Below are 14,694 nucleotides of genomic sequence, written 5' to 3'. Positions count from 1 at the left end.
TAAGGCTTGAGCATTCTCCCGGCTCCCGGCAGCAACACCCTTTTCTGTCTTCTTCTATTGTTCTCATCGCTTCATCCAAATCAATCTTCTGTGAGGGTTTTTTTTTTTCTTCTTTAGTTTTTCATTTTCGGTTATTTGAAAATCTTCTTTCCTCTTCTCGTTTTACAAACTTCTATTCTTCATAATATTCTTCATAATTATATTTCTTCATATTTTATTTAGCTACTCTCGTAATTTATGTATGTTGCAAAATTTTAACTGCTGGCTAAGGGTCGCCATGTATTGGAGTGTTGTAGGTGAAATAAAAGAGAACTGTTCAAGTCGACAATTCGTGTAATACTGTTATAATTTAGTGTGTGCAGTTACAAATATAAGGTTAGGTGAGCTGCACACTACACAGATAAAGAATTATTATTGTTTTGGAATGTAGTAAGTGCCCACCGGATATTGAGTGACGCCTAACGAATGGGTTACTGGAGCCCATAGACATCACGTAAATGCGCCACCCACCTTGAGATCTAAGTTCTAAGATCTCAGTATAGTTACAACGGCTGCCCTGCCCTTGGACCGAAACGACCGAAACGCATTACTGTTTCACGGCAGAAATAGGGAGGGCGGTAGTACCTACCCGCGCGGACTCACAAGAGGTCCTACCACCAGCAATTACGCAAATTATAATTTTGAGGGTTTCATTTTCATTACATGATGTTATTCCTTCACCGTGGAAGTCAATTAATTAGAAATTATTATAAGAGTAAGGCCCGGCCACGATTCACTGTGAACGACTGTGAACTGTATGAAAAATTCGTTGTTTTTTGTTTTATTTTTAACGTGCTACTTATCATTGATGCTAATTAGAACATAAAATGTGTCTGGAGTGTCAAATGCGACTAAACTAAGTTTCATTACAAATTTATTTAATGATTTAGGAACGTAAAGAAGATAAACATTTAATCATTCAATTTCATAGATATTTCTTTTTATTTTTTATTTGTTGATGCACAAAACAAATTACAATAATTACAGTATATATTAGCTAAATCGTACAAGTAGTACATAGATCTAATTCTGGATTGCAACCTAAATAGTATGTGCACTCAGCAAAATCATATTAATGTGCATAGCTCTGGCTATTGAAAACACAATTGAAATTACAAATATTGTTAACTAATCATTGTTAAATAGGATATCCTTCACACATCTGACAAATGAGTCTGGGTTCAAAGATATTAAGGTTACCGTGACATTTAGCCAAATAATTATACTGTCTGTCCATTCTGACCATAGGGTTATAGTATGATTGCTGGAAATGAACAATAGATGATTATTAGATAGGGCTTAAATTTGTTCCATTAATCGACAACAGAGATGCAAAAAACACGCAACAATATTATCATTGTAAACACTAGTGATTGATGGTTTGAATTAAAGCTTTATAGATATAATTGCCATTGAATGTTGATAGATGAGATGTGCTTAGTTGTTGCCTTGATGTTTTAAGTATACCCACAGTAATAAGCTGTTGCTTCCTTACGCTTATCGTAAAGAGATAGTTCTGTAAAAATAGTTACGTAACTATTATATAATTTGTGTTATCTCTAATCCAAATAAAATGAAATTTATGTTGATTGCTGTGTATAACCATACTCGGGCGGTAATGTGAGTTGAAAATATCGCGAAAGTGAATAAATCTTAAATGTATTTATTATTTTTGTATTTTTATTTTGTATTTTTGGTAGGTGAGTTCACGGGACTCAATCTGAATGTATTTGCTAACACTAGCCCAAGCAAGAGCAGTGCTACGCTGAGAAAGAAAAATCATTTTTTTCCTACACTATTTTTAATTAAAATTAATTAAAATTTGTTTTCTAAAAAAGCGTATTTTGTTAGTTTTTTTAAACTATTATTTATTTTTAATTTTTTTGTTGAATTTAAATTTTTTCAAATTTTTTTTAATATTGAATTGCCATCTGTCCTTAATTACCAAAATTCGAGTTAATCCGACGTTTTGAAAAGGGTCAAAATCATGTTCATAGATTCCGTTACATACTAACATACATACGTCTGAAGCTAATAAAAGCATATCAAAAATGAAGAACGAAAGGAAATGAATAACAAAAAAAACGTTGATAGTTAGCTGTAGCTCTATTTACCATATCAGAGCCGCTTCACTGATCTGCTGGAACAGCTGAGGTGACTTCAGACACAGAACCAGAAACATGATCTTGTCGTCGTGAATAGCGGGTGAGTTATACAAAACTTGTATAACTGCATTGGGCTTTGTGTATTGAAAACAATGAGCAATATGCTATGTCCTACTAGATATGAAGGTTCCGTATAGTTTTGTTTTCTCGAGGAGTCTGATTACCACAAGCACCGGTCACCGTTCTCGCCGAACCCGTCGCTTGCGACGAAGGGCTCGACAAGTAAATGAACCCAAAGACACAGCCCACTGAGTTTCTCGCCAGATCTTCAGTGGGTCACATTTCCGATCCGGTGGTAGATTCAGCGAAGCACTGCTCTTGCTAGGGCCAGTGTTAGCAAAATTCCGGTTTGAGCCCCGTGAGCTCATCTGCACTACAAGGAGAAGCTGAAATAGCCTCTCAAGGCTATGAGCATAGGTAGGAATAAAAAGAGTCTGATGCCTAGTGGTAATCGGGGTCCTAGAACTCCAAGCTCTTAATTAGCTGCCAAATGATAATGATAAAACAATATAAAACTCATAATAATCAACACTAAGGCTTAATTTCACTTTTTTTTTATTGGCCTTATATTATTTTCGAAGTTTAATTGTCGACGAAAAACGCCTTAGTCGTCCGTAATCACAAACATAGCAATGTATTAGAAGAGTCAGAAAAAAAAAAAAACGCTAGATTACCATAAATCTTAAAAGCATTCATATCTCGCGAAAAAACAAAGAAAATATAATAATTTAAAAGTCTTGATAGTCAATGAGTATTAAAGAAATCTAAAATAATAAGTTTTTTTTAGTAAATGTTAGTATTTAATTCACGGAATCTAATCTTCTATCCAGTCGTATTTTCGTTCAAGCTTTGGCCGAATTATGTAGTCTGAGCGGCAATTTCGCAAGTGCTCTCCTGTTCCCTATTAAGGTGGAATAGTAATAGTATCCTAGCTTTAAATTAGGAAAATGTGGTTGCTTCGTAGCAGAAATAGGAATTCTACGCACGCTTACAATAGAACTACGCATACTCTCACCTACAGCGTTAGGAAAATGTTGAGGATTTAATAATTTCACAAAATTGTTTCTTCTCGTTGTTCGTAAACACATTAGATGCAGTTCATGATGGTCTACAGTAGTTACTTCAAAAGTAATTAATTACATAAAATTACTTCTCCCATAGTTTATGTTAAAACAATTATGCAGTACAAAATCACTTAATAATTTTCTCGTTATTAGCGCAATCAAAATTGTAGGTAAGTTTACATATAATATATTACATATTATTATAATAAATGCGATAATAATAATAATGAACGAATCATTTTTACTAAAACTGTAGCTAAAATTAGTTAGCACAAATTAATTGTATCCGACATATGTATTTGTCGATGTAAGTCATCGTGGTCTAAAAGATAAGACACCCGGTGCGTTCGTATCGAGACGCGATTGTGCCGGTGTTGGAATCCCGCAGGCAGGTAGGTGAAAGAACAATATTGTGTAATCAAAATCAAACCTGAAAAAAATATTGCGTGCATACATATATTATTATATGTAAAAATATTGTTGGCGAGCTCAATCAGCTGGGTATAATTTTATTGCCCTTTTATGCAGATGAGCATACGGCCCACCCGATGGTGAGTGGTTACTGTCGCCCATGAATTTCAGCAATGTCAGAGGCAGATCTAAGCCGCTGCCTACCAGGTTAAGCAATAAAAAAAAACTGAAATTTCAAGTTTGAAAGTAATTTTTAAATTATCTCCAGAATGCTTATATTTATAACTAGCTGACACGGCAGACTTCGTAGTGCCTCAATCGATAAGTAAAAGACCTATACTTTTGTATAAAATAAACTTAAAACAAACAAAAGGAATCGGTCCGACGAAGGACACATCAAAGGAAAAACAAAATTGTTATTTTTATTTAATTCCAAGCATTTTCATTTTTATATACCTTTTAAACCTTCGCTGGACTTCCACAAATAATTCAAGACCAAAATTAGCCAAATCGGTTCAGCCGTTCTCGAGTTTTAGCGAGACTAACGAACATCAACTCATTTTTATATATATAGAGACATGTTGATATGATATTTAAAAGGACTTCACAGGCATTTTATGTTGCAAAAGAAAAACAACTCGAAGCATACGAAATTTCGAATAGTTTAAATTATTGCGTAAAGTGATTGTAAAATTTTTAAGCTAAATTCTTTCAGTGACTCTCGTCTGATTTATGTTAGAATTATCTATACCTGAATAGGCCAAGTTGAAATAGTTAAGTTCTCTTTATCGTTGTCAACCGATATTTTTTAATAGCTCTATTAGCAAGTGTTAACAAATTCTATAGTTTTGTTTTTAAATAGCCAGCTTATTTTTATGTTTAAAATTTTATTCACAATACAAAGTGAAATATTAATACATAAATTGAATACAAATCTTGAGATATCAACGTTTAAGGTCGAATTTAGATCGCTTGGCGGACTTTAGTAATAATAAAAAAGATGCTGGTAGAGATGGACAGACGAACTCACGAAACATGAGGTCCAAGTCTCAATTACACTGAAACACTGAGTATCCTCTCTATCTGACGAGCGTGATGAGACGCTGAGCGTCGAAATGTCAGTTCCGAACTTATCTTTTTAATCAAATCCACATTTTCATATGACCTAAAATTAGCATCTAATATTGAATTTGATGAGTTTGGACTGAAAGTGATACTCCTCCTCGCGTCATTTTCCTCATTACTGAGGGTCGTGACTCCCCCGCTGCATCAGTTTCTCCCGTACGATTTCCCTCCATCTGCTGCGATCCTTAGCTTCATGAAGGGCATTGTGGAAGTTGTTGTTTAGATCGTATTTGGTCCGACCATCTCGTGGGACTGCGTCCTCTGGGACGTTTGCCATTTACCTTTCCTGTCACCATCAGCTGTTCTAGATTGTGACCCTCTTTACGAGCAATATGTCCGAAGAATTCCAGCACCCTACGAAGGCATATAGTGGATAGTCTGGTTTTGATATGAAGCTCTCTCAGAATAGATACGTTGGTGCGAAAGGCGGTCCATGAAAGTGTTAACAGTCATCAAGTTATCACTAGAAATCGTTGCCAATAGTTGTATAGTATTAGGAACATTAATATTTTATACAACTGTATATAACTGTAATACAATCACTATCTTCGTATGTAATGAGAACCCTTATAAAATATTTCTGATTTATTACTATATCATGTGTATAATCGCTTTCAAGTATTTATAAAAAATAAATATAAAAATCACACAAGATTAAATTTATTTTCCCGGTGCAGGCGTCGCAGCAGCCGGCGCTGCCGCCGCCGGAGCTGGAGTCGCTGCGGCAGCTGGTGCTCCTGCAGCCGCTGGAGCTGGAGTTGCCGCTGCAGGTGCCGCCGCTGCAGGTGCCGCTGCTGCAGGTGCCGCCGCTGCAGGTGCCGCCGCCGCAGGTGCTGCTGCTGCAGGTGCCGCCGCAGCAGGTGCCGGTGCGGGCGGAGCCGCCACAGCTGGCTCGGGATTCGTTGCAGCTGGAACCGGCTGAGCAGCTCCAGCAGCTGTTCCCATCGTGGCCCCCGATTGCGAAACGAACGGAATCATGCTGACCTGATATGCTCCACTCACTTGTGATATTGTCATATTAAGCCCATTTTGGGCTGCTGAAATGCATAAAATTATATCATTTTAATACGCTTTTATTAGCTTCAAAGATATGTATGTATGTTTATAACGGAATCTTTGAACAAGAATTTGAACCCCTTCAAAACGTCGGATTAACTAGAAATTTGGAATACATATTAAGGACCGATGACAATCCAATATTTAAAAAAAAACTTAAAAAAAATAAATTGAAAAAATTAAAATTCAACTAGAAAATTAAAAATAAATAATAGTTTAAAAAAAACTAACAAGTTGGATTTTCAATAAAAGCGTATTTTGTTAGTTTTTTTAAACTATTATTTATTTTGTTATTTAGAAACATTCAACATTTAAAACGTAAAGATGATTTGACATTCCATCTGTTCCTAAACCGAAGACCATCAAAACCTAAACGCAAAATTTCGTTTCCATGTTCAGACATTGAATTGACGTCACCCTTGCAATTGTACCCTTCAGTAACATTAACTCAATAGTATCATGCATCTAATGCGAGATATTGCAGGTGAGACTGTGTTACATTTACCCAATTACTCTAACATCGCCATAATACGTAAGTACGTTACGCGAGGCATAATATTGAGGGCGACGTTCACATACAATTTTGGGAGGTTTAACTATAAAGGGAAAATATTTCACCGAGCGAGTGCTATTGTTCGTAACTTGTATAATGTATAGGTATATGGAAGTTTATCTTGAAAATGTCGTAAACTAGATTCAGGTATCTGTCAAACATCTTGGGTTCTATGGTGGCTACCCACCAAAAAGACAGGAAATTATTATTTTGGTCCAAAAAGACAGGAAATTATTATTTTGGCCTAAATTCTATTTTAGAAATGAGAGTATAATATTATCTCAATTGTATCTACAGGGTGGCCCATAAGTCCTTTGAAAAGTAAAATTTGAATAAAACGAACAGGGCGCGCGTGAGCGGTGCAGGGGAAGCGTGGGGAGTAACTTCGGTTTCTGGGAATTTAGTCGCGATCAGGGGGGTGCAACTCCCATACAAAGGAAAAGAACATTCAACTAGCGCCATCTCTAGGAACCGGCGAGGTCATTTTTGAAACGTTTTGGCCTTAATGAACTAATAAACTCACTAGATGGCAGATACGAGTTCTGACTCAATAAAAAATGTAGCGTACTTTGAAGCAGTGCTTCCACTTTTAGGGAATTCTCCCTTTTTTAGGGAAAAATAGCTGATATTTTGGATGATAAAGACAATTTAAAAAATACCAGGATTTAGGATATTTCGGGGTAAAAAGCAAAGCCTATACTAGTAACTGTTGTGAATTTTAAAATAAACAATAATTAAAGTAAAACAATGAACATTTTATTTTATGGAGAGAGAATGACATTAAGTCGAGTTGACAAGTAAAAGAATAAAACAGAGTTGTGTATAAAAACTATAAAGGTTTGATTCAACAGTAACCCTCTAGTAAAGTAAATCATAGATTAAGCCACTGCTTTTTCTTAGGGATTCCCCAGAATCCCAATAAGTATAATCCGCCAAATTTTTATTTACCTATTTTCGTTGATGTCACCAGAACTTACTTGTATTGTAATATACAGGTACTTCATGTACCATGAAAGATTATCATGGTAATTTCATTTACGAAAACCTCGTAATTGTCATTTCACTTTTGCTAGCAGTTCCTTCTTCAAAGACTGAGGTGGAAAGATTATTCAGTGTTCTCAAATTTAAAAACTGACAAAAGAAACAGGCTTTCTAATGAAACCCTGAATGGCTTGCTTCATAGAAAGTTCCCAACTTTGCCAGCAAACAATTGCTCAATTTTAGAACCGAACAGTGTTAGGTTGTGCAGCAAAAGAATATAAAAGCAATGCGTCGACTTCCTTGAAAATTCTAATCCTATAGATCTATGATCTTCTGGGGGCGTTTATATTATATATACCTACATTAAATAATATGCTGTGGTTTATTTTCTGTATTTTATTTACGCTTTCTATATAAAGGATTTATGAAAGTTGTCTAGGAAATTTTAGGGTAAATTCAAAAGAAACTAGGGTAAAATGTGTTAAAAAAAACCTAAGTGGAAACACTGCTTTGAAGTTTTCAAAATTCCAGGGCCGTAAAACAATCTCAAAAAAAAAAAAAAAGTTTTCAAAATGTCGTAACGATTTAATTTTTTAAATCGTTTTTTTTTGGTCTTGGTGTGAGTTATTTTACGTTGTAGTATTAATTTAGAGCAACTTTTAGCTTTATGAGAATATTAGACGATTAGACATTGAGAAACTCTGTTTTGAATTCTCTTTAGACATAACTTGGCTCCAATACTTTTTTCTTCGTTAGCGTTTCGTAAGCCCGTGTAACTATTTTCATTTCTTACAGAATGTTTATTATTAAAAATCAGCATGCCTCGAAGATCGAAAATGAAATGCTATTTCGGATGCCTTGATAACGGTGAGTTTACACTATTTTCCCGGTATATTATTTGCTAACAGAATTATTATTCATAATATAATTAAATGAATTAGCACCAACTAATGGTCCTTCCTATTTCTGCTGCCTAGCTATCATATATGTTAAGTTTTGATCAAAACAGTCGGTATTAAGTCTCGTACTATCACACACACACCTCAGATAATAAAATTGTCTCGAGTGGGTGGAAGTATTTATGTTTTGCAACTCAGCGTATTATATGCTTATTGTCAAGTGGGCCCGAACTAGTTTTTTGGAATGATCAATCAGTCATGCTTTCCTGTTTAAATAAAATACAGCACAATTGATCTCACATCCAAAGTTAGATGATGGCATTCACGTTTTGTTTCCTGGTGTTTGATAACTAAGTTACACCAAGTGGCCTGTGACCACGTTCATCCTTCTACCCAATATAAAATAATGTTTTTATTTTTGTAGACAAAGGTTTGATAATGACAAAATTTTATGGAAAAATTATAAGGAGCATTAAAATGTCTGAAACATGAAAAGATTGATGCACTATATTTGAACCAGAACGTGTTATGTAATATATTAATTTGTAAGTAAGATTACATTAACACTAAATTTTTCATGGTCGTATTTTTTCAATATTTGTTACATACTTAAGATACTTTGTTTCTCCGTTTCAGAAGAGAAACTGATTCAGCAAGGAACGTGAACTCTCAAGGGATCTTAAATTTTTTTAAATATGTTTATAATTGATAAATTAATAATTGAAATAGTTCATAAGAACTAAATTGATGCCAATTTTGTTTTAAAATAGGTTGTTTAGTTCTTATAGTTATAGTATTACGTTTGAATAGTTGTAATTAGTAAGTTAGTAATATATGAAAATACTGATATAATTTTTTGTAAATAACCTTTTGTAAATTCTACGAGAAGATTATTTTAATTAATGATCAAAAGTCAACGGTCTTTAAAAGCATTATTTGCAATTATTTAGATTAACTGTGGAATATATTTGCTAAGTTGTGTTTTCTGTATGAGCAGATATAAATGAAAATGCCCAAACATGATTATGTTTCTTACATTTTCATTATGTGAAATCAATATGCTTGTGACTGAGTATATTAATAATTTATTAAAACTTAAGTGATAGACAGCAACCCCTATGTCACTGCTGAAGTTTATAAGCACTGGTGACCACTTATCAAGGGCCGGATTGCGTGCTCGTCTGCTGTTGAGTGCAATAAAAATTTTCGAAACCCTTTCTATTATTTAGATGTAATATTAGTGTACATTTAATTTGGATTAAAAGATAAATTTACATTTTATGTTTGCATGTGTATGTTTATAATTCATTTGCATGTAACAAACACCAGTTTCTTTTGTAACAAAATGTAAACTAATGGTTTGTAATGAATGTAATTAACTTTAAGATGATTTTCTTTCAATCTGCTGTTTGTTTCATCTAGTATTACCAAAGCTAAAGCATCAGAAACGTCAGAATAGAAATAATTTAGATAGGGAATAAAAGCATAACTATTGTAATCATGTCTAAGATTACTATAAGCGTCATTAAGTACAAACTATCAATATTTAAGAGTACTTTAAATCATCATTACATTTTTTAAACATTTTTTGTTTTTTTTTTTGTTTTTCAAATCATGTAATAAAACGTTTGTGCAGAACAAAATGTCACATGTTATGAACACGATTGTGGGTTAATCGTTTTTTAAATTTCTAAATGTTTATAAGAATGCTAAGAATAATTTAGTATTCACTTTAGTGTGTGTATTATCTCTACAATGCTAGTATAAATGACAATTATTGTATGACGAAGCATAGGTAGTGTTTATAGATGTAATATTTTCATACAAGGTCATGATCTGTCACGATCAACTTTAAGCAAGAACTGCTATAGTTAAGAAACAAATTTATTAAATTTAATTCAAATTGTCTACTATGTTTGTAATGGAAAGCTGACATGTTTATATTTCGCACAAATGACTTAAGTGACATTGAATGATTTGATTATCTAGACTTAATTAACTTTTAGATAACTTTCGATTTAATGTGTACGCTAGTAGGATTATTCTAGAGGAGTTATTGTTATTCGAAAATTTATACAATTGTACGTTCATACAATCTTTTAACAGAAAATTGTTTGTAATATAGGGAAATTAAATAGCTTACAGAGAATTACAGCTTTTTATTTTAAAAAACTGTTTTCTCTCTGTATGAAAAGATCTTATCGATTAGAATGCTGAACACAATCAAACATTCCTTAATATCTCATAAGTACTACCGGGAATTTCAGCGATTCTAAACGATAAGATTTTTTCATAAAGAGAGTTATTAAAAATATTAAAATTACTAAAAAAGCCACCTGGTGGGGGGTAGGGAGACTAATAATCGACCGTAGCGACGCCTGCTGGACCGGGCTTTAACTAAAGCAAAAATAAAAATGAGAGTTGCGCATCTATCTCGAATATATTAAGTGTATAATCTATGGTCGCGATGGAGCGTTTTACCGGAGCGGACCGTGCGTTTTGTGTGCGCGAGTTTTATAAAAACGACAATTCGGCAACCGTTGCGCGGCGTAAATTTCGAGAACACAAAGGTTTACACAACTTTGACGACACTCCAACTCTTCAAACGATTAAGAACTGGGTTGCTAAGTTCGAGGAGACCGGTTCGACGTTAGATAAACCGCGGTTGGGTCGCCCAAGGACGTCACGTACGGAACAAAACATAGACACAGTGACACAGTCTATTCGCGAAAATCCGACACAGTCAACTCGTAAGCGATATGTGGCTATGATCGAAGAGTTTTTCATACCAGAATTGCAAAACTTTTCAGGCTTTAATGCCAGGACGTGGTTTCAACAGGATGGGGCCACTTCTCACACCTCTAACACTGCTATGCCCGTTATCCGTCAACTTTTTCCTGGCAAAGTTATCTCTAAGAGAGGAGACATTTCCTGGCCTCCACGTAGTCCAGATCTGACCCCGATGGATTTTTTTTTGTGGGGCTACCTTAAGGCTAAAGTATACGACACAAACCCGCGGTCAATTGAGGCCCTAAAAGAAAACATCCGCAGAGAAATGACAAGCATTTCAGCAGTGACGTGCCGCGCAGTCATCGACAATTTTAGACGTCGTTTGCAAGAGTGCCGTGATCGCAACGGATTACATTTAGGAGATGTTATTTTCAAAAAATAATTCCCGTTTTTTAAGCTTTTTATGTAAATAAAAATTTAATTCATAATGTAATTAGTTTTATTTTAATAATTTTTTTTCATATCAAAGGACTTATGGGCCACCCTGTATTTTAGAAACGGATGTTGGCAGAAACAGATAGCATGGTGGATACTACTGGTTTATAATATAAAAAAAAAAACTTACATAGCATCAAATTTGGGAGCATAAGTGCTGGGGCGGGAGATACTGTGGTGGTCGTCCGTCTCCGGGGAGTGCAGTCGTCACAGTAATCGTAATCGTCAGAACTGGATGTCGAAGAGTAATCCTCGTCGCAGAACAAATCGCACCAGAAACCGACACCGAAGAATGGCTGAATAAACGTGAGGTAGTTCTTGTGAACACTGTTATTTATGATTTATATGAACATAGCAAAAAAGTATGAATAATTAAAGAATTTTCTTAATTCAGTGTTGAATTTTCCATCAAGGGCGTCCAATATCTATATACAGAATACTTATGCTAGATAAATATGAAACGAACAAAAATCAAAACCTGATTGTATAGCTTTACAGCTTGGACTTGGAACAATAAAAACATAACGTCAATAGGTATATACCGTAGTTAATAGAAATATAGTTTAGTGAACAGTAAAAGAGGAAATGTTTTGTCTTAATAAATCTGGCAGTACCCGTTTTCATTGCCAAATCAAAGGTTCCATCAAGCTTTTTGTAAATTTATCAAATACTTCGAAAATCTGATTAGGTAACCTTTTCATTGTTACATTGAATTTAGTCTTCAATCTAATAGTAGCTATTATTTTTGCTGATATTTCAAATATGTACAAGAGTAAGCTGATTGAATTAAAATGGCGTTTGGACCAGTTTGCATATTTTTATAAAAAATATATCTGAATGTATTATGTGTATTACGTCATTGGCTAATGAATATTATTATTAAAAAAATAATCTAGTGTTATATCTTGGAGAAAAAAATATATACATTATAATTTACAGTTAAATTTTTAAAGATTATCAAAACAAGTTAACAACAAAAACTGTGGAGAAACTTAGCAACGAATTGTGAAATCAAAATAACGAATAGTAAACCAATATAAAAAAAATTAAATAAAATTTTAATAATCATCGTTTTATTAAAATAAATATTGAAAAAAACTATTTAAATAAGATTATTTATACTATACCTATATCACTAAGCTAGGCAATTTGTTTTGTGTTTGATTATTTTTAGAAAACAGTCTCCTAAATTTACTGCTTTCGTCGACACATTCTAACTACTATCTTAAATACTTAAATCAAACAAAATACACTGTTTTATTATTATTTTTATTATTTTTAACTAATTATAAGCAACGGACTAACCTTTCCTGTGACATTCTGTAAAGTCGCGTATATCACGAAAACGTACACACACAAACGCGCGGCCATGATCGAATGTTCGTTTTCATGAAAGAAAAAACGTTCAGTACGTTTTATTTCTTACTTATAAACGCGGCTTTTGCGTAAGACTGCGGTACTAATGTATTGCCAAAGAATATATGCGATGTTTTAGTTGGATACGCGTAAAGGACGCTTACCCAGGGTCGGCAGTAGGTACTCACATCCTATTGTTTCATACTGTATCGGCTTATGCTGTTGAAACAATATGGTTTTTAATAAGAGTGAGTATTGTGAGTTCGCACGGGCAGATACTATAATCTTACCTATTTCAGCCGCTAAATTGAGTGGTGGTCTTTTAAAAGTCTCAAGGTGGTTTTGTTTATGACCTGAGTTCGCACAGGCAGATACTATAATCTTACTCATTTCAGCCGCTAAATTGAGTGCTGGTCATTTAAAAGTCTCAAGGCGGTTTTGTTTATGACCTGAGTTCGCACAGGCAGATACTATAATCTTACCTATTTCAGCCGCTAAATTAAGTGCTGGTCTTTTAAAAGTCTCAAGGCGGTTTTGTTTATGCCCTGAGTTCGCACAGGCAGATACTATAATCTTACCCATTTCAGCCGCTAAATTGAGTGGTGGTCATTTAAAAGTCTCAAGGCGGTTTTGCTTATGACCTGAGTTCGCACGGGCCGATACTATAATCTTACCTATTTCAGCCGCCAAATTGAGTGCTGGTCTTTTAAAAGTCTCAAGGCGGTTTTGTTTATGCCCTGAGTTCGCACAGGCAGATACTATAATCTTACCTATTTCAACCGCTAAATTGAGTGCTGGTCTTTTAAAAGTCTCAAGGCGGTTTTGTTTATGACCTGAGTTCGCACAGGCAGATACTATAATCTTACCCATTTCAGCCGCTAAATTGAGTGCTGGTCTTTTAAAAGTCTCAAGGCGGTTTTGTTTATGCCCTGAGTTCGCACAGGCAGATACTATAATCTTACCCATTTCAGCCGCTAAATTGAGTGCTGGTCTTTTAAAAGTCTCAAGGCGGTTTTGTTTATGACCTGAGTTCGCACAGGCAGATACTATAATCTTACCCATTTCAGCCGCTAAATTGAGTGCTGGTCTTTTAAAAGTCTCAAGGCGGTTTTGTTTATGACCTGAGTTCGCACAGGCAGATACTATAATCTTACCCATTTCAGCCGCTAAATTGAGTGGTGTTCATTTAAAAGTCTCAAGGCGGTTTTGTTTATGACCTGAGTTCGCACGGGCCGATACTATAATCTTACCTATTTCAGCCGCTAAATTGAGTGGTGGTTCTTTTGAAAGTCTCAACGTATTTTTGTTTATGGCCTACAGTAATCAAGTGGCTGTAAGCTAATCTTCCATTATAGGGCGATATGTTGAATCGTGAATAAAATTAAGTTATATTGTGTTTGGTTTCAGGGGACGTACGAGTGCTGAAATACATTTGTACCGCATTGAATTTCAAGCAGAGGTCATATATGTTTTCAGAAATTTATTTCGTCTCACACCTCTAATATTAAGCTAAATAAAACAAAACCAAAACTCTCTTATCTGCAGCATTACTTCTCATTACGTACCCTCTTCTATATTCTGATGATGATTGAAGAGAATTGGTAAATAAAAAAAATCAAATCAAAACTTCAAGGGGCATAATATATTATTATGTATTATGTAACATGACAAATAGGTACTTGTTTACTTAAATTCTTTTTTAAATAATATATAGATATTATATATATATATATATATATATATATATATATTAAATTAAACTAATGTTTGTTTAATATATATATTATTATTATAATATATACGATAATAAATATTTTATA

The 14,694-nt window shown here is 34.2% G+C and overlaps 1 protein-coding gene and 1 long non-coding RNA gene across 2 annotated transcripts; one reads left to right on the top strand and one right to left on the bottom strand.

Moving 5' to 3' along the window:
* Positions 1-5,371: 5,371 nt before the first annotated feature.
* Positions 5,372-12,987, bottom strand: LOC101744399 (nematocyst expressed protein 3-like). Its single transcript, XM_004923515.5, has 3 exons — positions 12,824-12,987; positions 11,649-11,814; positions 5,372-5,841 (listed from the first exon to the last, which is right to left on the bottom strand). The coding sequence occupies exons 1-3, from the start codon at positions 12,887-12,889 to the stop codon at positions 5,465-5,467; spliced, it is 609 nt and encodes a 202-aa protein (XP_004923572.1). The 5' UTR covers positions 12,890-12,987; the 3' UTR covers positions 5,372-5,464.
* On the top strand, positions 7,907-10,625 carry LOC134199066 (uncharacterized). The gene is made up of 4 exons (XR_009973412.1): positions 7,907-8,013; positions 8,190-8,261; positions 8,718-8,838; positions 8,930-10,625. It is a non-coding gene; the product is annotated as an uncharacterized LOC134199066 (long non-coding RNA).
* Positions 12,988-14,694: the final 1,707 nt, after the last annotated feature.

The sequence above is a fragment of the Bombyx mori genome, chromosome 6, assembly GCF_030269925.1.
Source record: "Bombyx mori chromosome 6, ASM3026992v2".
Classification (NCBI taxonomy): Eukaryota; Metazoa; Arthropoda; class Insecta; order Lepidoptera; family Bombycidae; genus Bombyx; species Bombyx mori.
Note: the sequence above shows the minus strand (reverse complement) of the source record. Positions and strands in the feature narration are given on the sequence as shown.

Excerpts from the sequence above, each read along its gene's own strand:
- LOC101744399 (XM_004923515.5), bottom strand. The coding sequence starts at position 12,889 with ATGGCCGCGCGTTTGTGTGTGTACGTTTTCGTGATATACGCGACTTTA. Across the intron at positions 11,815-12,823 it reads TACAGAATGTCACAGGAAAG|CCATTCTTCGGTGTCGGTTT; the intron begins GTTAGTCCGTTG and ends ACGTTTATTCAG. Across the intron at positions 5,842-11,648 it reads GCTCCCAAATTTGATGCTAT|CAGCCCAAAATGGGCTTAAT; the intron begins GTAAGTTTTTTT and ends TATGCATTTCAG.